This window comes from Oncorhynchus keta, chromosome 28, assembly GCF_023373465.1.
Source record: "Oncorhynchus keta strain PuntledgeMale-10-30-2019 chromosome 28, Oket_V2, whole genome shotgun sequence".
NCBI classification, from domain to species: Eukaryota; Metazoa; Chordata; class Actinopteri; order Salmoniformes; family Salmonidae; genus Oncorhynchus; species Oncorhynchus keta.
The window spans coordinates 21,765,404-21,788,407 of record NC_068448.1 but is presented as its reverse complement, the minus strand read 5'-3'; the positions used below and the strand labels follow the sequence as shown (position 1 = coordinate 21,788,407).

At 42.6% G+C, this 23,004-nt stretch overlaps 1 protein-coding gene across 2 annotated transcripts; it reads left to right on the top strand.

Moving 5' to 3' along the window:
* The first annotated feature begins 110 nt into the window (after positions 1-110).
* LOC127913252 (sterile alpha motif domain-containing protein 10-like) lies at positions 111-22,908 on the top strand. 2 transcript variants are annotated; one of them, XM_052485110.1, is made up of 5 exons: positions 111-262; positions 1,622-1,800; positions 21,362-21,530; positions 21,969-22,109; positions 22,521-22,908. In XM_052485110.1, the coding sequence occupies exons 1-5, from the start codon at positions 250-252 to the stop codon at positions 22,544-22,546; spliced, it is 528 nt and encodes a 175-aa protein (XP_052341070.1). In that variant the 5' UTR covers positions 111-249; the 3' UTR covers positions 22,547-22,908. The 2 variants fall into 2 exon arrangements, with proteins under 2 accessions (XP_052341070.1, XP_052341069.1); XM_052485109.1 differs by lacking the exons at positions 111-262; positions 1,622-1,800 and adding exons at positions 13,924-14,313; positions 15,670-15,848.
* The last annotated feature ends 96 nt before the right edge of the window (positions 22,909-23,004 follow it).

Genomic DNA, 23,004 nt, shown 5'->3' with positions numbered 1-23,004 from the left:
TGCATGAGTTAATTCCTCCATTCAACCCTGGATATAACCGATAGACTCACGAGATGTAGAGTTGTCTACTGGCAGTGGCACCTGAGTGGCGGTAAAAGGAGAACGTGACTTTCACGATCCTCTCCAAGTCGGCTAATTGTTAGACCATACTGTCAGTGTAGACTTTGGCGGAACGGAGAGGAGTCCACAAACCGAGGATTACCTGTTGGATACTTTTACTAGTGCTGTCACAGGGAAAGGTGAAACGGCATGGCTGTGGACGGTAATTGAGATCCAAAAGTCGTGCATGCGGACATCTCAATAGACGAATCATCCCCTATCTTCTCTTGTGATATACTTTCTATTGTCGGTAAAGCCAGATTAAGCTAAACAAGTGCGCAGTGTAGTATTAGTTTTGCTGAATTTGCATGACCACTTCCCCTGCTTATTTTTGGCTTTAGATATCAGAATTTAGGTGAAATTTTTATGCAGCACAAAAAGAAACCGCTGTCCGGGCGGCGTGGTGCTGAAATTGATAGCGATTAAGGGTGACGGATTAGGGTCCATTTGCTTACAGTGACCACTGGCCATATAACCCATTCCTTACAATTTAACGCCTATTTTTAAAAGAAGGAACCAGTTGTTCACTGAAGATTGGGTACATCTCAGATTCGATGTTTTCAAACACTTCTAGTGTATTTTTATTGGTTACTTTTCTAAGTGTCATGAAGCAACATACACCCATGCCCCATGCTGAAGACCTAGACTAGAGGGTTGATATCGAAGGGTTATGGCCATTATCAAATGTTCTCCACCAGGGGCATTCATATGGCTTGGCTTGATAACGAGCTGCCTTTGCGAGCCTTGGCTCTGTTGGGTGTCTGGAATAAGGGGATACTGGATGATGCAGAGGAGGAGCACAAGCAAAAGGACCAAAATATACCCTTTCATCTCCTCTTCTCTCATGCTCTCCTCTACTGTCTCTTGTTCTGTCCTCATTTAAACTTAACCTGTGTCAATTAAAAAATAAACATTTGAATGAACATCACACACACACTACTCAAAACATCACTTCCAACACAGACAGAAAATCAACCCAATCTGGCACATTAATTAGTAATGACCTGTGTAGCTGGTTGCCAGGTTTTGCTGCAGTAATGTTGTGTTTACTCTAGCTAGCACTTTTTCCCTTCATTATGATACTGAAAAGACACTTCCTGCCTGTAGAATGGGATAGGGTGTGTGTCTGCCAGTAACTAAACATAATGATGAGCGACTGATTTATATGCAGTAGTCATGTGGAGTTGCCAGAAATGCCTGGGAGCTATCTGGGTAAAAGTTGAAGTTCCTTTGAACATCAGCTCATAATGACTCAGTTTAATGGCTCAGCCATTATAACACCTGCTTGGTCTGTCTGGAAAAACACATAGTAATGGTTGAGACCATCTGTCAATGAGAAGGCACCCAGGGTTTTACAATTTGGCATATATTTTTCCAGATTTCACATGGCATTTCTAGTGCAAATTACAGCATAGTCAGTGAGAGAATTTCAAGCACCACAAGCCTGTGACTTTACTGCCACTGTTATAGTCAAATCCTATTGCTCAAATCAAAACTGTGTGTGTCTCTTTTACTCTTGTAGCGGCCTCCAGTTTCAGTTTCTGCCGGCCTGCTGTGGAATACAGAGCGCTGCCGGAGGACTTCAACCACCTGAGTCGACGGACAGGAGGGAACCTGACTTGGCATGACGGGCGGGGTCAGAAAACAGCAGGGGGCCGGACAGTGAAGCTGCTCCAACAGCCTGGGACAGAGAAATATCAGGTGGAGTACCTCAACTATTTTAGATCTCTATTTCTGCATATCAGATCATAATCACAGATCAGATGTGAAAAGTGACCCCATTTCTGTAGGGTTTTACAGCCATGATGCTAATGGATGCCTTTTTATACTGTATCTGTTTCTAGTCATCCACTACATCTCTAATTGGTAGGCCTATTCTAGATGCACATGTACATTTAGAAAAAGGAAAGAGCTTCATGGGTTATTATTCCTCTCAGATCAGTCTTTTCAATCATTAATTGACGTGTATGTAAGTTTCTCTCTGGCCCTGTGTAATTTACTAACACAAAAGCTTCTCTCTTCACAAAGACAAAATATAAAAAATATTACATGACAAATGCAATGGACTTTATCCATTGTTCCAACACGAGTAGCACTTTGTTCGTGGAGAATGGAAGATGCTGTTTATCCAGAGGGCTATGGGGCACTCAGACTGTCCAGCCTTTTATAATGACTTTAAAAAGAACTGCTGTCCTTCCTATGTACAGAAACACCAGCCTTTGTCTGTGGACTGAGAGCTAAAATGTGCAATATACTGTATGACATCGAATGGCTGTGGTGAACCTTACAGTATGTGCTCTGGCAGACATGTTTTATAACAAATCATGTCTAGCAATTTTGTGTGAACTGGGCCATAGCTCTACTATTTGGAGCGGGGGTGGGGGGTCCTGGTTCTCGGTTCCCGGTACCTGGTTCAATTAATGCTTGGGTAATAGGGGGTAACTAGCCCATGGGGCATCTCTCCCCTTGTTTTCAGTCACAGGTGGGGACTGAATTAGGTGTGAGCAGTGCAGTAGGTGGGCTCGTAAGTTGTGCTCCAATTTTACTGGGGATAGCTTTATTTGTGACCTACAGGTACAAAATAGAATCGTGCAACAGCAAAGCATAAGAGAGTTGCCACATCAATGTTACACTGAGTTAATTAGTTCAGTTATTGTTATTAAATGTTATATTCCAATGTTATTTAATGTTATTATTTATATTCCATTCTAATTTTATATTCCAAATATATATGTTTTTTGGGGGGGAAACCTTTTGCTCCTGAAAATCATTTTAAAGGATTCAAATTCTTGCATTATTCAAATCATATTTAGTGCAATTATACATAATGGATTGTATAGAAAATGAACAACAAAGAAAGAAAAAAGAAAATGAATGTGCAGGTGAGTTAAAAAGAGGGACTTTACATAAAATCTCCTCATAGTGCAGTTATTACTGGTGACATGTGTAAAACCATTTCCCCCTCCCCATATTTTATTGAAATCATTAAAGTAATGCAACTAGACTTGAAGTATTACTTACTAAAGAATTTCTAAATAAAACTGATTAAATTGATTTTAACACACTTCTGTGAAACCCTATGCCATACTCTTCTACCGGGGGGGCAGTTACACCCGGTATTTTAAAAAAGCCCCTTTTTTGAAAACAACATTTCATGAAATAACTGAAAAAGTGTAAACTGTATCCATTTTTTTTTACCTTTATAGTTTATTCGCCTAAGCATGATCTTCCACATATCAATTTTTTTTCCAGACGTTGCTCTTTTGTGTCAAAAAATTAGACATGTTCTTAGGGGGCAAGTTACCCTCTAGCACCTTATCTGATATATTATGGTATTCCCTTTATGTGGTATTACAGCAGTGAACCTTTTGTGTTTTTTAAATTGACTTTAAATCATGTTATTGCAATTTCAATGTGACTGACTGTTTTTTTTACCAATGAATGAAGGAATCTCTCCTATACATTGCGGTCTCCGAGTACCCTACAAATTTGGGTTGATGACAGAGATACTTCCCTTCCCCTTCCATGCATGCATATGCTTCATGCTTTATGTCTTTCACGATCAATGCAATGCATTACATAATCTTGTATCATGAATGTCTGTGATTAAAAATGCAGGGATAGAGCTTATTTGTTTTTGTTTGTTGCTGGCCAAATTCAGGCCAAGGGGTGTAGCACTAGTATGTTGAGTTCAAACCTTTTGAACTTTAAGTGGGGCTGCTGGAGAAGAAGAGCAGAGCAGAAAAGGAGAGAACACTGCATTCATTGATTTTTAAATTGAATGAATGATCAAAGGCTTCATTTGATTAGTCACCCATATCCTGCTGAGATTCCAAGTGAAGGAATTTGGTATTGGGATAAGACTGACCCACATGCACTCTGGTTTGATGCTGATGCTCATTGCTCACAGAACTATGTTCCCTGATCTTATAGTTTCAGATGAATGTATGCGTTTGATCTGCAGGGGGACCTTTTATATGATAGGCTTCATTAGTGATGTGTAACCCATGTGATGTGATGTGTAACCCATGTGTAACTCTGTGTTGTTTTTGTCGCACTGCTTTGCTTTATCTTGGCCAGGTCTCAGTTGTAAATGATATATATATATATATATATATATATCTCATTTACAACTGAGACCTGGCCAAGATAAAGCAAAGCAGTGCGACAAAAAAAACAACACATGGGATAAACAATCGTACAGTCAATAACACAATAGAAAAATCTGTATACAGTGTGTGCAAATTAAGTAAGGAGGTAAGGCAATAAATAGGCCAATAGTGGCAAAGTAATTACAATTTTGAAATTTACACTGAAGTGATAGATGTGCAGATGAGGATGTGCAAGTTGAAATACTGCCGTGCAAAAGAGCAGAAAAACAAAAACAAATATGGGGATGAGGTAGGTAGTTGGTTGGATGGCTATTTACAGATGGGCTGTGTACAGCTGAAGCGATCGGTAAGCTACTCTGACAGCTGAGGCTTAAAGTTTGTGAGGGAGATATAAGTCTCCAACTTCAGGGATTTTTGCAATTTGTTCCAGTTATTGGCAGCAGAGAACTGGAAGGAAAGGCGGCCAAAGGAGGTGTTGGCTTTGGGGATGACCAGTGAAATACACCTACTGGAGCACATGCTACAGTGTGTTGCTATGGTGACCAGTGAGCTGATATAAGGCAGAGCTTTACCTAGCAAGGACTTATAGATTACCTGGAGCCAGTGTGTTTGGCAACGAATATGTAGTGAGGACCAGCCAACGAGAGCCTACAGGTAGTATATGGGGCTTTGGTGACAGAACAGATGGCACTGTGATAGACTGCATCCAATTTGCTGAGTAGAGCGTTGGAGCCTATTTATAAATGACATCGCCGACGCCAAGGATCGGTAGGATAGTCAGTTTTACGAGGGTATGTTTGGCAGCATGAGTGAAGGAGGCTTTGTTGTGAAATAGGAAGCCGATTCGAGATTTAACTTTGAATTGGAGATGCTTAATTAATGTGAGTCTGGAAGGAGAGTTTACAGTCTAGTTAGACACAGGTATTTATAGTTGTCCACATATTCTAAGTCAGAACCATCCAGAGTAGTGATGCTAGTTCTTCCACACCAATCTTGACAAACCATTTCTATATAGACCTCGCTTTGTGCACAGGGGCATCGTCATGCTGAACCAGGAAAGGGCCTTCCTCAAACTGTTGCCACAAAGTTGGAAGCATAGAATCGTCTAGAATGTAATCGTATGCTGCATTGTTAAGAGTTCCCTTCACTGGAACTAAGGGGCCTAGCCCAAACCATGAAAAACAGCCCCAGACAAGTATTCCTCCTCCACCAAACTTTACAGCTGGCACGATGCATTCGGGCAGGTAGCGTTCTCCGCTTCGGCCCTTGTCAAGCTATCTGCACCACCTGACATCTTCTTGAGGGTTCCGTCATGCCTGATCACACTGCCTCTCAGCTCCTCCAGCTCAGCAGCCTTGGCCTGTAGCTCAGTCCGGAGCCCCTCAACCCTCCCTGTCAGCTCGCTCAACCCTGGGAAAGCCTGGCCCACATCCAGCCCCTCTGCATCGGGGTCTCCTCCAGGGATGTCTGCAAAGCCTACAGTGGAGTGGGGGGAAGAGGACAGAGCGGGGGCGGGGACAGGGCTTGGTGCTGCAGACAGCAGGGCGGAGAGCATCCTGTTGGCGTCCTCCCATAGTGAGGCGCGCAGGCCATCCTCGAGTCCGTTCATCGTCCTCCTAAGCGTCTCCAGACCCTGGGACAGCCTCCGCATGTCCTCCTCCATCCGGTCCAGACGCTCAGTAGACTCACTATCCACTGTGTCCCGAGGCTGGCCTACAGAGGGGAAAAGAATGTTACAGACACAAGAATAAATGTTCATTATAAGGATGTTAAGGCTTTGAAGAATGTTGCAAAATCAATGGAATTTCAGGACAGTTAAGCACTCTATATACATATAGATATTAACTTTAAATCCAGCAGTAGAGGACACAATGTTAGAATCTTATTAATATTGAATGTAATATTTATGTTGTGTTGCAGTACAGAATATGCATTGGAATAACACTCCCAGTCTCACCATCCATTTCTTGGCTGCCAGCAGGGAGAGCTGTTTCATCAGTGACAGGCTCCAACTCTGAGTGAAAAGGATGATCAGTGAGGTCTGGGTGATCAGGATGATCTGGTTCAGGCTGCTGGTGATTGTTTGGCTCCAGATATGGTTCAGGCTGGTGATGGTCTGGCTCATGGTGGTCTGGCCCCTGGTGGTCTGGTTCAGGCTGGTGATGGTCCGGCTCGTGGTTGTCTGGCTCCTGGTGGTATGGCCCCTCCTGGTCTGATTCAGGCTGGTGATGATCCGGCTCGAGGTGGTCTGGCCAGTGGTGGTCTGGTTCAGACTGTTGGTGGTTTGGCCCCTGGTGGTCTAGTTCAGGCTGGTGATGGTCTGGCCCCTGGTGGTCTAGTTCAGGCTGGTGGTGGTCTGACCCCTGATTGTCTGGTTCAGGCTGGTGGTGGTCTGACCTCTGATGGTCTAGTTCAAGCTGGTGATGGTCTGAACCCTGGTGGTCTAGTTCAAGCTGGTGATGGTCTGACCCCTGGTGGTCTGGTTCAGGCTGGTGGTGGTCTGATCCCTGGTGGTCTGGTTCAGGCTGGGGGTGGTCTGACCCCTGGTGGTCTAGTTCAGGATGGTGATAATCTGACCCCTGGTGGTCTAGTTCAGGCTGGTGGGGGTCTTGCCCCTGGTGGTCTAGTTCAGGATGGTGATAATCTGACCCCTGGTGGTCTAGTTCAGGCTGGTGGTAGTCTTGCCCCTGCTGGTCTAGTTCAGGCTGGTGAAAGTCTGGCCCCTCATGGCGGTCTGGTTGGTGGATGTGCTGTGGTCCAAAGGTGTAAGGCTTGGAAGATGACCCTCGGTAGGAGGGGTGGGTCAGAGGAGGCCCAAAGGGACGTTTAAGGTAGGACTTGACGTTGCTGGGAGGAGGGCCTTTTGCTTTCACTGGGTATGACTTCATAGGAGGAGGTCCCTTCATGGGAGGGCCCTTGGTAAGCATTGGGTACGGTTTCATGGGAGGATGGCCCTTGCTCTGACTCCAGGGGTTTCCTTTAATGGGTGGGCCTTTGAATGGTGGGCCCTTGAATGGAGGCATCGCCTTAATTAGGTGTTGGTAGGCTGGGGGTCCCTCCATGCAGCCGTAGCCAGAGTATCCTGGACAGCAGCGCCATTCCAGCTCAGTGAGAGTCTTATGGGCAACTTTATAGACAGGCTTGTACATCACATGATATCTGAGGGTTAATGAAAGAAACAACATAAGCACAAGCAACTACCAAGCTGACACCTGTGAACGGTGAGAGGAGAAGTTACAGCCCTATTTTCATACCCTTTTCATATGGCAAGAGAAGCAGAACTAATAATCTGGGTTGTTTTTACAGCAGTTTTACAGCAGTAGTCCTCGATGTAGATGTGGCAATAACAGTAGTAATTGTGGAGTCCGTAGGCCTATTTATGATACAATCTGTAATAGTTATATCATGTAGTATCAATTATGAAGATGAACTCACATGAGGGTTGGACACTTCTGACCCCAGGCACACTTGTTGTACTGAGCTTTGACATAAGGAGCTACCCCATCCTGCATGGTGAATGAAACAGTCTTCTCAACAACGTAGGCACAGTGGTTTCTGTCAGAGAGAAAATAATGAGAGAATAAGATCACACACTTTAGATAAGATTCTTAAACTTGCACCTTTTTCTAAACCAAAAAACCCTCTTGCATTTCCCACTGGCTTAGATATTAAAATGAAAACAAAAACAAACAGACTGCTACACAGTAAGTTAACCAGCTTTAACTGAGCATCAAAAGCGAAGCTAATGTCCAGCGCCACCTCCCCAGAGGGAACAGCCCAGTTTATGTTCAGAACGAGTACTCACTTGAGCCTGCTGGTGGGCTTCCCATGGACATAGGGATGAGGATTGGGCCCAGCCTTGTAGAGGATGTACTGGGAGGGTCTGTAGAACTTGGCATCAGCCAGAGACAGAGTGGCTGACAGGAGGAGGATGGGAGGTAATGCCACTGCAATGTGCATCGTTGCTCCCACTCAAGGAAAGGTAGACGAAAAAATAAAATGAAAAAACTGCTGCCTGAAGTCAGAAACAATGGCAGTATAGATTTTAAAGAAAAAGTAGGTCTGCCTCAAAGGTCTGATACAACTTGATTTTTCAATGGCATCAGGCAAATGTAAAAAGGATGTATAGTTGAGATGCCAGCATCTCACTAAAAATACCTCACAGAACTAGAAAACATTCAATTGTAAAGAAAATACTTCATTCTTGGTAACCTGATTCCATACATGAGAAGAAGACATGGAAAAAGGTTGTCACAGAGAGAGAGTTCTTCAGCGCTTAGGAAAAGCCAAGTCAAGAGCCAGTCTATTAATGTGGTCCTGGTGCAGTCTGTGGCTATGAGTCTCTGTCGGGGTGACAACAGTCCACTGTGAGCTAAAAGGGCTGCTGTTGGACCCTAATAGGGAGCACCCTCTGGCATTATTTGCATATCCCCCTCCCACATTGCCCTCCTGAAAGTAACACAAGTGTGTGACTGGAGGGAGAGGCCTGAGTCCCCCATATGTGTACATGCTCATTAATACCATATAACAGTGCTACCATGAATAGGTCACCACCATTACTGTGGCTGCTGCTACTTCGTCATGCATTATGATATAATACACCTCTAGATTAACAGGGTCGGACAAACAGTCGCCGATCCTTTACCCAACATACACAGCTACTGTCTCAGGTTATAACTAATAACAGGGCACTGAGACGATATCTATTTTTCGGAATCTGTAATGTTATGGATATTCTATGAGTTACTTGATCTTAGCCATAATGACCCATGTCTAATAGTATGATTATCTCAATGAGTAAAAGGTCAGCTGAAGAGACAGCCAGGGTCAAGGAATTAAATGCACCACGTAATTTAATGTATCTCTATGGTCAGGGTTCTGTCGTGGGTTATGCCTTTGAATTGCAGGCTACTGCTAAGGGGACATCAGAACACCCTGTCATCCTTACGTAATAACCAGTAAGCACTTTTTCTGTTCCGATCAACACAGCACATTTGCAAAACAAAATAAACAGCTAATGATGGAAATGAAGCATGGCAGTTGGCATTTCCCCTGCTCTGGCCATTTCATAGGCTTCATAGATACAGTATATTCTACCCACCACTCTACTCTACCCAGCACTGAACACATCTATGAAACATGGCTACTGCTACACAGCTGGTCTCTCACCCCACTCTCACACCCACACCCCACCCAGACCTAATGGCAAACCAACAGGACCAACCAGGAACAAAGACAAACAAATAGCCTAGGTTGAAACACACCCACCCCTCTTTACCTCCTCCCCAGAGAACCCACATACTCAACACTCAACCACAGCATCTGTGTTTGTTCAGTGCATCAGTGCCCTGTGAGGTGGCTAGTTAGTGGGTATATCACAGGTGGAATGATTTAGATGTAGATGTGATTTATTAGGATCCCCATCCGCCAACGCCAATGGAGACAGCTAGTCTTACTAGGGTCTGACATATAATGAAAAATACATTACAGACAAAAGACTTTACGATTGACATATATTTAAATACATAAACATGTAGTGTGTGTGTGCGTCAATCAGTTACACATACAGTACATAATGTAGTCCTACAAGCCATGTACATATACGTTCTCAATAACCTGAGTCCCCTAAATCCTGCAGTCATTGGTCTTACCCAGGAGTCAAGCCCCTGGGCTTCCTTTGTGGTTATTTAGGTTAAAAGCATACCATTCTGTTGTTGTGTGTGTGTGTGTGTGTGTGTGTGTGTGTGTGTGTGTGTGTGTGTGTGTGTGTGTGTGTGTGTGTGTGTGTGTGTGTGTGTGTGTGTGTGTGTGTGTGTGTGTGTGTGTGTGTGTGTGTGTGTGTGTGTGTGTGTGCGCGCACATATTTGGTGTATAAGTGTGTTTCCAATCCCTTAGCTCCAAGATACTCCAATATTTGTTCCATAGGCAGGACCTGACATACTCCAAAACACAGGAGCTAGGTTTTGTCCTGGACTAGTCATGCAACACAAGCACACCTTTATTCTAGTAGAGCAGGCCACTCCACCGGAAAGGGCACCGAATGACATCACAATGTAACAGCTGTTCCAGGCTCGATGTCTCTGCTCACCTCCCCATCGTAACGCTCACTTCAGATTCAGAATGTTCACATACCTATCGTCATGAAAAGGGAGAGGTCTAATTTACCTGCCACACACTTTTATGTGTGGAGTCGCCAGTGAATAGATAGAATGGAGTGTGTGTGCGTGTGTGTGCGTGTGCGTGCCCACATTTGTTTAATTACCCTGCTCTCTTTCTCTTTCTGACTGTTTACCATTGACACCAGACGTCTACATTCTGAGCCTGCCTGTAAACTCTTTAAAGTGAGGTTTATGTTTTCTATGTTTCACCAAGGTTATTGTGTCTGAAGAAGAGTGTGACAGTGTTTAACTTGGAATCATCCATCAGATTACACCATAAAAAGTATGTTATTGACAACAACAACATAACCTTAATCATTTTACATGCAGGAAAACCCCCATCAATTGTACACTAATGAGATTGTATTTTAGTGCAGAGAGATTACTCCAGGTTCGGGAATTATCTGCAGCTCTCTTTTTCAGTTGTTTGTCTGAGTGACCACTTTCATTTGTGTAGGCCTACGTTTCCTCTGCCGCTACCACCACTAAGTACCACTATCATGCTTTAAAAGGGAAAATGTTTGTGTTCAGTATTATTGTCTATGTATGACAGAGCTGTGTTTTGCACATATACTATGTCTGGGTTATTAATCACATTATCTTGGTATTCATTCATTATGAGATAATATTGATGTAGGACAAATGTTGATAAGAGCAAACTTCATTTAATGGCCACATGGGGAAGCAATAGCTTGTGGCACACCCACACCCATGTGAGAATTTCGGTGTGTTTGTGTTAATCAGGCCTCATGGCTCTGTGTCCACATCTGAAGATAGGCAATACCTACCTGCACTTACAGAACACCTCTCACTCAGTCCTACTACTATTATTGCTGGTCAATGGGAACAAGAGACTGTCATGAAAATTCCATTTCATAGCAGAACCTGCTGGGTCTGTAGCAATGGGTGTTTGACCTTTCCATAGATGTGAACAATGTTTGAGGCTTTGCCCCTGGTGTAGTGAAACCATTTAGAGACGCTTGATAATCCTGCTTGTCTCCACAATGTGTGAGGCTTTGCCCCTGGTGTAGTGAAACCATTTAGAGACGCTTGATAATCCTGCTTGTCTCCACAATGTGTGAGGCTTTGCCCTGGTGTAGTGAAACCATTTAGAGATGCTTGATAATCCTGCTTGTCTCCACAATGTTTGAGGCTTTGCCCCTGGTGTAGTGAAACCATTTAGAGACGCTTGATAATCCTGCTTGTCTCCACAATGTGTGAGGCTTTGCCCCTGGTGTAGTGAAACCATTTAGAGATGCTTGATAATCCTGCTTGTCTCCACAATGTTTGAGGCTTTGCCCCTGGTGTAGTGAAACCATTTAGAGACGCTTGATAATCCTGCTTGTCTCCACAATGTTTGAGGCTTTGCCCCTGGTGTAGTGAAACCATTTAGAGACGCTTGATAATCCTGCTTGTCTCCACAATGTTTGAGGCTTTGCCCCTGGTGTAGTGAAACCATTTATAGACGCTTGATAATCCTGCTTGTCTCCACAATGTTTGAGGCTTTGCCCCTGGTGTAGTGAAACCATTTAGAGACGCTTGATAATCCTGCTTGTCTCCACAATGTTTGAGGCTTTGCCCCTGGTGTAGTGAAACCATTTAGAGACGCTTGATAATCCTGCTTGTCTCCACAATGTTTGAGGCTTTGCCCCTGGTGTAGTGAAACCATTTAGAGACGCTTGATAATCCTGCTTGTCTCCACAATGTTTGGTAAATCCGCCTTTAGTTTAAATGCACCACAGTTATTGAATACCTTACAAAACAAATTACACCTGAATTCCCTGGTGCCAATAGTGCAGTTTAAAACTGTTGTTAAATGAGTTTAGTGAACTGCACTATTGGCACCAGGGAATTCAGGTGTAATTTGTTTTGTAAGGTAACTGTGAAATAACTGTGAAATTGTTGCAAATTATTATTTTATAACTTGTTGTAATAACCTGATGTAATTTATTTATAGCTGTCTTGTAGTTTTGTTATATTTTTGTTATTGCTGTATTTATGTCATTTTTGTCCTCAGGGCACCATTGTAAATGAGACAATAGTCTCAGTTTGGTTCCCCTGAATAAATACAAGTTAATCAAAAATATATAATAACAATGTGCCAAAGTATTATTTTTCCTTCAGAGAGAAAAAGTTTGTCCATTATTTTTGTGTGCTGAGCCTCTAGGCCAAATGGGTTGTTAGTGGACCATGTCTTTAATCATTTGCATTTGAAACTGTTGGAGAATTAATCATTATCCATTGATACACCATGAAACAAAAGGCTGGTCCTCTGCAGACCAGCCTTAACCTACTGTTAATATCCCAGGCTCTTTGATGTTCCCTCCAGTTCCCTTTCATATTTTAGGCCTCTTACCAGGCCAAATGTGCCCATGCTAATACATTAGCCCCTATGTGCCCCCTAAAGTATCTGCTGCTTCATAGATAGCATGTTGTCATAGCAACAATGATAGGCCTACACCCCGAGAAGTCACGTGCCCATGCCCTGTTAATTAGACCTACGGCTGTTTGTTGACACTGGGTTAGTATGTCCCACGTGTGGTTTGTGGGGCTGATTGGTCCAGTAGGTGTTCTGGGATTTACCATCAATGGGCTCCCGAGTGGCGCAGCAGTCTAAGGCACTGCATCTCAGTGCTAGAGGCGTCACTACAGACCTTGGTTCAATTCCAAGCGGTATCACAACTGGCCGTGATTGGGAGACCCATAGGGTGGCACACAATTGGCCCAGCGTTTAGGGTTTGGCCGGGGTAGGCTGTTATTGTAAATAAGAATTTGTTCTTAACTGACTTGCCTAGTTCAGTAAAGGTTAAATGTGTTATTTATTTTTAAATATACAACCACAACCATTAGTAATGGTTGTATCCAACCATAAATTATATAGAAGTAGAATGGGTAGAACAGATGTAGTTCACTAAAAGCCACATGGTTTTTCACTGGTGTAACATGTCAACTCTGTTGACAGTTAGCAGCCTGATGATCTGTCAAACTGTAAAACTGATCCCATGCCATGACCCCACTCTCCAAGGGTGTCTTAGGGGAAGTGGGATGTGCTAAAAACACATTACTATTTCACCACACACTTGTACATGTGTGAATCAGGACAAATATAAGCACCCCTTATTTGACCTTTTAACTTCTTATTTACAGTAAGGGCCACTGCCTAAAGCCGTGGGTTTCCCCTTGGCTATCTTTGCTCTGAGGCTCCACCATGGATGTCATCAGGAGCACCAGAGCTCTGGCTCCTTTTCTTTGGTAAATAAAGGCAGGAGGATCCCTAATGCTGCATGTTGTCTATTCTATTTTGCCTCTAGCGTGTGAGTCTTGCGCTGGCTTTTCATCAGCCGGTGTTCAAAGTCTCTCCACTGGCTGGCTGCGCTAATTACAGGGCTCTGGGCAGCACTTTGAGACCGCTCATGCTGGCTCTTGAGAAAAAGCTGCGCGCCTGATTCTCATGACGAGATGAACCACACATACATGCAGTAGCTCCGCACTGACAAAATCAGTCAGCCAACATCATTGGGACATTCCGCAACGAAAGAGACTCATAACTTCACCCAGGACAGGACACTATTAGCTGCACCATCCGATAAGAGGTTGCGCTAGAGCGTATCTGTGTTTGTTTTTTTACTTAGTGAAACGCTTCCAGTGTCCATTTTGACATTTGGCAGCCTATTTGAATGCTGCATGAGTTAATTCCTCCATTCAACCCTGGATATAACCGATAGACTCACGAGATGTAGAGTTGTCTACTGGCAGTGGCACCTGAGTGGCGGTAAAAAGGAGAACGTGACTTTCACGATCCTCTCCAAGTCGGCTAATTGTTAGACCATACTGTCAGTGTAGACTTTGGCGGAACGGAGAGGAGTCCACAAACCGAGGATTACCTGTTGGATACTTTTACTAGTGCTGTCACAGGGAAAGGTGAAACGGCATGGCTGTGGACGGTAATTGAGATCCAAAAGTCGTGCATGCGGACATCTCAATAGACGAATCATCCCCTATCTTCTCTTGTGATATACTTTCTATTGTCGGTAAAGCCAGATTAAGCTAAACAAGTGCGCAGTGTAGTATTAGTTTTGCTGAATTTGCATGACCACTTCCCCTGCTTATTTTTGGCTTTAGATATCAGAATTTAGGTGAAATTTTTATGCAGCACAAAAGAAACCGCTGTCCGGGCGGCGTGGTGCTGAAATTGATAGCGATTAAGGGTGACGGATTAGGGTCCATTTGCTTACAGTGACCACTGGCCATATAACCCATTCCTTACAATTTAACGCCTATTTTTAAAAGAAGGAACCAGTTGTTCACTGAAGATTGGGTACATCTCAGATTCGATGTTTTCAAACACTTCTAGTGTATTTTTATTGGTTACTTTTCTAAGTGTCATGAAGCAACATACACCCATGCCCCATGCTGAAGACCTAGACTAGAGGGTTGATATCGAAGGGTTATGGCCATTATCAAATGTTCTCCACCAGGGGCATTCATATGGCTTGGCTTGATAACGAGCTGCCTTTGCGAGCCTTGGCTCTGTTGGGTGTCTGGAATAAGGGGATACTGGATGATGCAGAGGAGGAGCACAAGCAAAAGGACCAAAATATACCCTTTCATCTCCTCTTCTCTCATGCTCTCCTCTACTGTCTCTTGTTCTGTCCTCATTTAAACTTAACCTGTGTCAATTAAAAATAAACATTTGAATGAACATCACACACACACTACTCAAAACATCACTTCCAACACAGACAGAAAATCAACCCAATCTGGCACATTAATTAGTAATGACCTGTGTAGCTGGTTGCCAGGTTTTGCTGCAGTAATGTTGTGTTTACTCTAGCTAGCACTTTTTCCCTTCATTATGATACTGAAAAGACACTTCCTGCCTGTAGAATGGGATAGGGTGTGTGTCTGCCAGTAACTAAACATAATGATGAGCGACTGATTTATATGCAGTAGTCATGTGGAGTTGCCAGAAATGCCTGGGAGCTATCTGGGTAAAAGTTGAAGTTCCTTTGAACATCAGCTCATAATGACTCAGTTTAATGGCTCAGCCATTATAACACCTGCTTGGTCTGTCTGGAAAAACACATAGTAATGGTTGAGACCATCTGTCAATGAGAAGGCACCCAGGGTTTTACAATTTGGCATATATTTTTCCAGATTTCACATGGCATTTCTAGTGCAAATTACAGCATAGTCAGTGAGAGAATTTCAAGCACCACAAGCCTGTGACTTTACTGCCACTGTTATAGTCAAATCCTATTGCTCAAATCAAAACTGTGTGTGTCTCTTTACTCTTGTAGCGGCCTCCAGTTTCAGTTTCTGCCGGCCTGCTGTGGAATACAGAGCGCTGCCGGAGGACTTCAACCACCTGAGTCGACGGACAGGAGGGAACCTGACTTGGCATGACGGGCGGGGTCAGAAAACAGCAGGGGGCCGGACAGTGAAGCTGCTCCAACAGCCTGGGACAGAGAAATATCAGGTGGAGTACCTCAACTATTTTAGATCTCTATTTCTGCATATCAGATCATAATCACAGATCAGATGTGAAAAGTGACCCCATTTCTGTAGGGTTTTACAGCCATGATGCTAATGGATGCCTTTTTATACTGTATCTGTTTCTAGTCATCCACTACATCTCTAATTGGTAGGCCTATTCTAGATGCACATGTACATTTAGAAAAAGGAAAGAGCTTCATGGGTTATTATTCCTCTCAGATCAGTCTTTTTCAATCATTAATTGACGTGTATGTAAGTTTCTCTCTGGCCCTGTGTAATTTACTAACACAAAAGCTTCTCTCTTCACAAAGACAAAATATAAAAAAATATTACATGACAAATGCAATGGACTTTATCCATTGTTCCAACACGAGTAGCACTTTGTTCGTGGAGAATGGAAGATGCTGTTTATCCAGAGGGCTATGGGGCACTCAGACTGTCCAGCCTTTTATAATGACTTTAAAAAGAACTGCTGTCCTTCCTATGTACAGAAACACCAGCCTTTGTCTGTGGACTGAGAGCTAAAATGTGCAATATACTGTATGACATCGAATGGCTGTGGTGAACCTTACAGTATGTGCTCTGGCAGACATGTTTTATAACAAATCATGTCTAGCAATTTTGTGTGAACTGGGCCATAGCTCTACTATTTGGAGCGGGGGTGGGGGGGGGGTCCTGGTTCTCGGTTCCCGGTACCTGGTTCAATTAATGCTTGGGTAATAGGGGGTAACTAGCCCATGGGGCATCTCTCCCCTTGTTTTCAGTCACAGGTGGGGACTGAATTAGGTGTGAGCAGTGCAGTAGGTGGGCTCGTAAGTTGTGCTCCAATTTTACTGGGGATAGCTTTATTTGTGACCTACAGGTACAAAATAGAATCGTGCAACAGCAAAGCATAAGAGAGTTGCCACATCAATGTTACACTGAGTTAATTAGTTCAGTTATTGTTATTAAATGTTATATTCCAATGTTATTTAATGTTATTATTTATATTCCATTCTAATTTTATATTCCAAATATATATGTTTTTTGGGGGGGAAACCTTTTGCTCCTGAAAATCATTTTAAAGGATTCAAATTCTTGCATTATTCAAATCATATTTAGTGCAATTATACATAATGGATTGTATAGAAAATGAACAACAAAGAAAGAAAAAAGAAAATGAATGTGCAGGTGAGTTAAAAAGAGGGACTTTACATAAAATCTCCTCATAGTGCAGTTATTACTGGTGACATGTGTAAAACCATTTCCCCCTCCCCATATTTTATTGAAATCATTAAAGTAATGCAACTAGACTTGAAGTATTACTTACTAAAGAATTTCTAAATAAAACTGATTAAATTGATTTTAACACACTTCTGTGAAACCCTATGCCATACTCTTCTACCGGGGGCAGTTACACCCGGTATTTTAAAAAAGCCCCTTTTTTGAAAACAACATTTCATGAAATAACTGAAAAGTGTAAACTGTATCCATTTTTTTTTACCTTTATAGTTTATTCGCCTAAGCATGATCTTCCACATATCAATTTTTTCCAGACGTTGCTCTTTGTGTCAAAAAATTAGACATGTTCTTAGGGGGCAAGTTACCCTCTAGCACCTTATCTGATATATTATGGTATTCCCTTTATGTGGTATTACAGCAGTGAACCTTTTGTGTTTTTTAAATTGACTTTAAATCATGTTATTGCAATTTCAATGTGACTGTTTTTTTTTTACCAATGAATGAAGGAATCTCTCCTATACATTGCGGTCTCCGAGTACCCTACAAATTTGGGTTGATGACAGAGATACTTCCCTTCCCCTTCCATGCATGCATATGCTTCATGCTTTATGTCTTTCACGATCAATGCAATGCATTACATAATCTTGTATCATGAATGTCTGTGATTAAAAATGCAGGGATAGAGCTTATTTGTTTTTGTTTGTTGCTGGCCAAATTCAGGCCAAGGGGTGTAGCACTAGTATGTTGAGTTCAAACCTTTTGAACTTTAAGTGGGGCTGCTGGAGAAGAAGAGCAGAGCAGAAAAGGAGAGAACACTGCATTCATTGATTTTTAAATTGAATGAATGATCAAAGGCTTCATTTGATTAGTCACCCATATCCTGCTGAGATTCCAAGTGAAGGAATTTGGTATTGGGATAAGACTGACCCACATGCACTCTGGTTTGATGCTGATGCTCATTGCTCACAGAACTATGTTCCCTGATCTTATAGTTTCAGATGAATGTATGCGTTTGATCTGCAGGGGGACCTTTTATATGATAGGCTTCATTAGTGATGTGTAACCCATGTGATGTGATGTGTAACCCATGTGTAACTCTGTGTTGTTTTTTGTCGCACTGCTTTGCTTTATCTTGGCCAGGTCTCAGTTGTAAATGATATATATATATATATATATATATATCTCATTTACAACTGAGACCTGGCCAAGATAAAGCAAAGCAGTGCGACAAAAACAACACATGGGATAAACAATCGTACAGTCAATAACACAATAGAAAAATCTGTATACAGTGTGTGCAAATTAAGTAAGGAGGTAAGGCAATAAATAGGCCAATAGTGGCAAAGTAATTACAATTTTGAAATTTACACTGAAGTGATAGATGTGCAGATGAGGATGTGCAAGTTGAAATACTGCCGTGCAAAAGAGCAGAAAAACAAAAACAAATATGGGGATGAGGTAGGTAGTTGGTTGGATGGCTATTTACAGATGGGCTGTGTACAGCTGAAGCGATCGGTAAGCTACTCTGACAGCTGAGGCTTAAAGTTTGTGAGGGAGATATAAGTCTCCAACTTCAGGGATTTTTGCAATTTGTTCCAGTTATTGGCAGCAGAGAACTGGAAGGAAAGGCGGCCAAAGGAGGTGTTGGCTTTGGGGATGACCAGTGAAATACACCTACTGGAGCACATGCTACAGTGTGTTGCTATGGTGACCAGTGAGCTGATATAAGGCAGAGCTTTACCTAGCAAGGACTTATAGATTACCTGGAGCCAGTGTGTTTGGCAACGAATATGTAGTGAGGACCAGCCAACGAGAGCCTACAGGTAGTATATGGGGCTTTGGTGACAGAACAGATGGCACTGTGATAGACTGCATCCAATTTGCTGAGTAGAGCGTTGGAGCCTATTTATAAATGACATCGCCGACGCCAAGGATCGGTAGGATAGTCAGTTTTACGAGGGTATGTTTGGCAGCATGAGTGAAGGAGGCTTTGTTGTGAAATAGGAAGCCGATTCGAGATTTAACTTTGAATTGGAGATGCTTAATTAATGTGAGTCTGGAAGGAGAGTTTACAGTCTAGTTAGACACAGGTATTTATAGTTGTCCACATATTCTAAGTCAGAACCATCCAGAGTAGTGATGCTAGTTCTTCCACACCAATCTTGACAAACCATTTCTATATAGACCTCGCTTTGTGCACAGGGGCATCGTCATGCTGAACCAGGAAAGGGCCTTCCTCAAACTGTTGCCACAAAGTTGGAAGCATAGAATCGTCTAGAATGTAATCGTATGCTGCATTGTTAAGAGTTCCCTTCACTGGAACTAAGGGGCCTAGCCCAAACCATGAAAAACAGCCCCAGACAAGTATTCCTCCTCCACCAAACTTTACAGCTGGCACGATGCATTCGGGCAGGTAGCGTTCTCCTGGCAGCCGCCAAACCCACATTAATCCGTCGGACTGCCAGATGGTGAAGCATGATTCATCACTCTAGAGAATGCTTTTCCACTGCTCCAGTTTTTACACGCTACGCGCTTCAGCACTCAGCGGTCTCGTTCTGTGAGCTTGTGTGTCCTACCACTTCGCGGCTGAGCCGTTGTTGCTCCTAGACGTTTCCACTTCAAAATAACAGCACTTACACTTGACCGAGGCAACTCTAGCAGGGCAGATATTTGACGAACTGACTTGTTGAAAAGGTGGCATCCTATGACGGTGACACGTTGAAAGTCACTGAGCCCTTCAATACGGGCAATTCTACTGTCAATGTTTGACTATGGAGATTGTATGGCGGTGTCCTCGATTTTATACACCTGTCAGCAACGGGTTTGGCTGAATTAGCCGAATCCACTAATTTGAAAGGTCGTCCACATATTTTTGGCCAAGTAGTGTATATTCATGCTACACACACATCACAACTGCTGCTACCAGACTCTTATTAATCTGCTTAATTTAAACACATTTCCCCCAATCTCCTCTTCCCCGAAACACATGTAAATATTGGACTATAAATTGTGCCTTCCTGTATTATACTGATGCTAAAATGTTTATACTGAGCCATTTACTTTGTTTGTATTCTTATCTTGTATTATTTCTTATTGTTGCATTGTCGAGAAGGAACCTGCTGTAAGCATTTTGTTAGATGATGTTTACCATATGTATCCTGTACATATGACTAATAAAATGTGAAATGTGAAACTTGACACCCGCTGCTGCTTGGTGTGTGTGTGTGTGTGTGTGTGTGTGTGTGTGTGTGTGTGTGTGTGTGTGTGTGTGTGTGTGTGTGTGTGTGTGTGTGTGTGTGTGTGTGTGTGTGTGTGTGTGTACATGCGTGCAGGTGTACAATAACCAAGGCTTATTAGCTTTTGAATGACTTTGCCAGAAATGCTGTGGTTGCAGAGATAAGCTAAAGTGGTATGAACATGAGTTAAGTAAAGGATGGCAGTGGTGTAAAGTACTTAAGTTAAAATACTTTAAAGTACTACTTATGTCGTTTTTGGGGGTATCTGTACTTTACAATTTATATTTTTGACAACTTTTACTTCACTACATTTCTAAAGAAAATAATGTACTTTTTACTCCAAACATTTCTCTGACACCCCAAAGTACTTATTACATTTTGAATGCTTAGCAGGACAGGAAAATGGTCAATTTAAACACTTATCAAGAGAAGAACCCTGGTCATCCCTACCACCTCTGATCTGGCAGACTCACTAAACACAAATGCTTTGTTTGTAAATGATGTCTGAGTGTTGGAGTGTGCCCCTGGCTATCCATACATTTTAAAAACAAGAGAATTGTGCCATCTTGTTTGCTTTATATAAGTAATTAGAAATTATTTATACTTTTACTTTTGATACTTTTGATACTCAAGTAGTATTTTATGGGTGACTTTTACTTGAGTCATTTTCTATTAAGGTATCTTTACTTGACAATTGGGTACTTTGTCCACCACTGAAGGAATGTCACTCCCATCACTATATTCCTGGCAACTGCATTGTCATGCATTATATCTGTGTGGCTAAGATCATGAAAGTGGTCCTTGGTGACCAGAAGAAAGAAAGACCCTGGGTGTTTGAACAGATGTTTTGATGGATGAAGGATGTGCTAGTCTAACTGACGTGGTGAGGTTGTCATCCCTTGGGGCACTCAAGGTTAAAACACATCACTTAAATGGTAGGGGAGGGGTCTGAGAGATAATGGAAGCAGTAGAGGGCCAGAAAGGAAATATGACATTGCAGAAATAAAATATTCAGTGTGTGTGCTTGGGTGTATTTCAGCGCCGTTCAGGCGACTCCTATGGAATCTACCACACCAGCCCCACCCAGCCTAGTCTGATCCAGCCTGTGGTGTTATGGACTCAGCAGGACGTCTGCAGGTGGTTGAAGAAACACTGTCCTCGCAACTACCTGACCTACGTAGAGGCCTTCTCTCATCACGCCATCACAGGTATCAACTAGGACACGTGTATTACAGGCACAAAGAACATCATTCATAATTACAGAATCAGAGTAAAATACAGTTGGTTTGAGTAGATACAAGTGCACTAACCCGAAATCATAATTTACAATCATAAAAGGAGGCTAAAATACAGTAAGAGTGGATGGCTGGCAGAGTAGAGTTAGTTGAATAACTATGCTTGTAATACTCTTTACCCAATACAGGTATCAAAGGGTACAAGTGCACTAGCAAGTGCACTATTCATTAATAATCATGCAATGAGATTGGAATACAGCAGGTGTGGGTGGATACAAATGCACTAGCAGATAAACCATAATTCATCATAAGAAAATGCTAGTAAAATACACAATACAGTCGGTGTGAGTGTGTATGAGTGGTGACAGTTGAATCACTTAATGACAGCCTCCTCTCTCTGTTACCTGTCAGGCCGTGCTCTGTTGCGTCTGAATGGAGAGAAGCTGGAGAGGATGGGCTTGGTGCAAGAGACACTGAGGCAGGAGCTCCTACAGCAGGTGCTTCAACTGCATATGCAAGAGGAGGGACGAAACCTGCAGCTCCTTAGCAGAGGTGTGTGTGTGTGTGTGTGTGTGTGTGTGTGTGTGTGTGTGTAATATATAATAATAATAATAATATAATATATATATGCCATTTAGCTGACGCTTTTATCCAAAGCGACTTACAGTCATATGTGCATACATTCTACGTATGGGTGGTCCCGGGAATCGAACCCACTACCCTGGCGTTACAAGCGCCATGCTCTACCAACTGAGCCACAGAAGGACCACTGTGGCTCAGTGTGTGTGTGTGTGTGTGTGTGTGTGTGTGTGTGTGTGTGTGTGTGTGTGTGTGTGTGTGTGTGTGTGTGTGTGTGTGTGTGTGTGTGTGTGTGTGTGTGTGTGTGTGTGTGTGTGTGTGTAGATTACAGATAACATTTGAATGTAATTCCTATTTTCTCTCCTTGTCTTTCTCTTGTAACAGGTGGCTCCTTTGGAAATCTATCGTAACATAACATTCAATTTCTGACTGGGTTGTTTACAGTGAAAACTGGAAAGATTATAGAGCACTTCAAACATGTACAAGCTGGGAGTCTGTACACCATTCAGAAACTAGGACTGTAATGTGAACCACATGGAAACTATTAACTCTGACGAGGACACATGAGATGATCACATGCCATATCCAACTCAGACAGAACCGGGGGAGATGGAACACTCCCAAATATACATACAGTACTGTGATCAATAGAGTACAGCCCCGACTTTGAAAAGTTGGATGTTGGTTTTCCAACTAAAGGGACAGACAGACTATACAGTTCTATCTGTGATTTGAAATTAAAGGATGTTATTAAAGGCTTCATGTCAGATTGGCTGTTTGTGTCTTGTTGCCCATTTTGATGTTATTTTATGTTTTAACCATACAGCTGTGCAAGGTTAGTTGTGAATTATATATGTTTGTCACAATG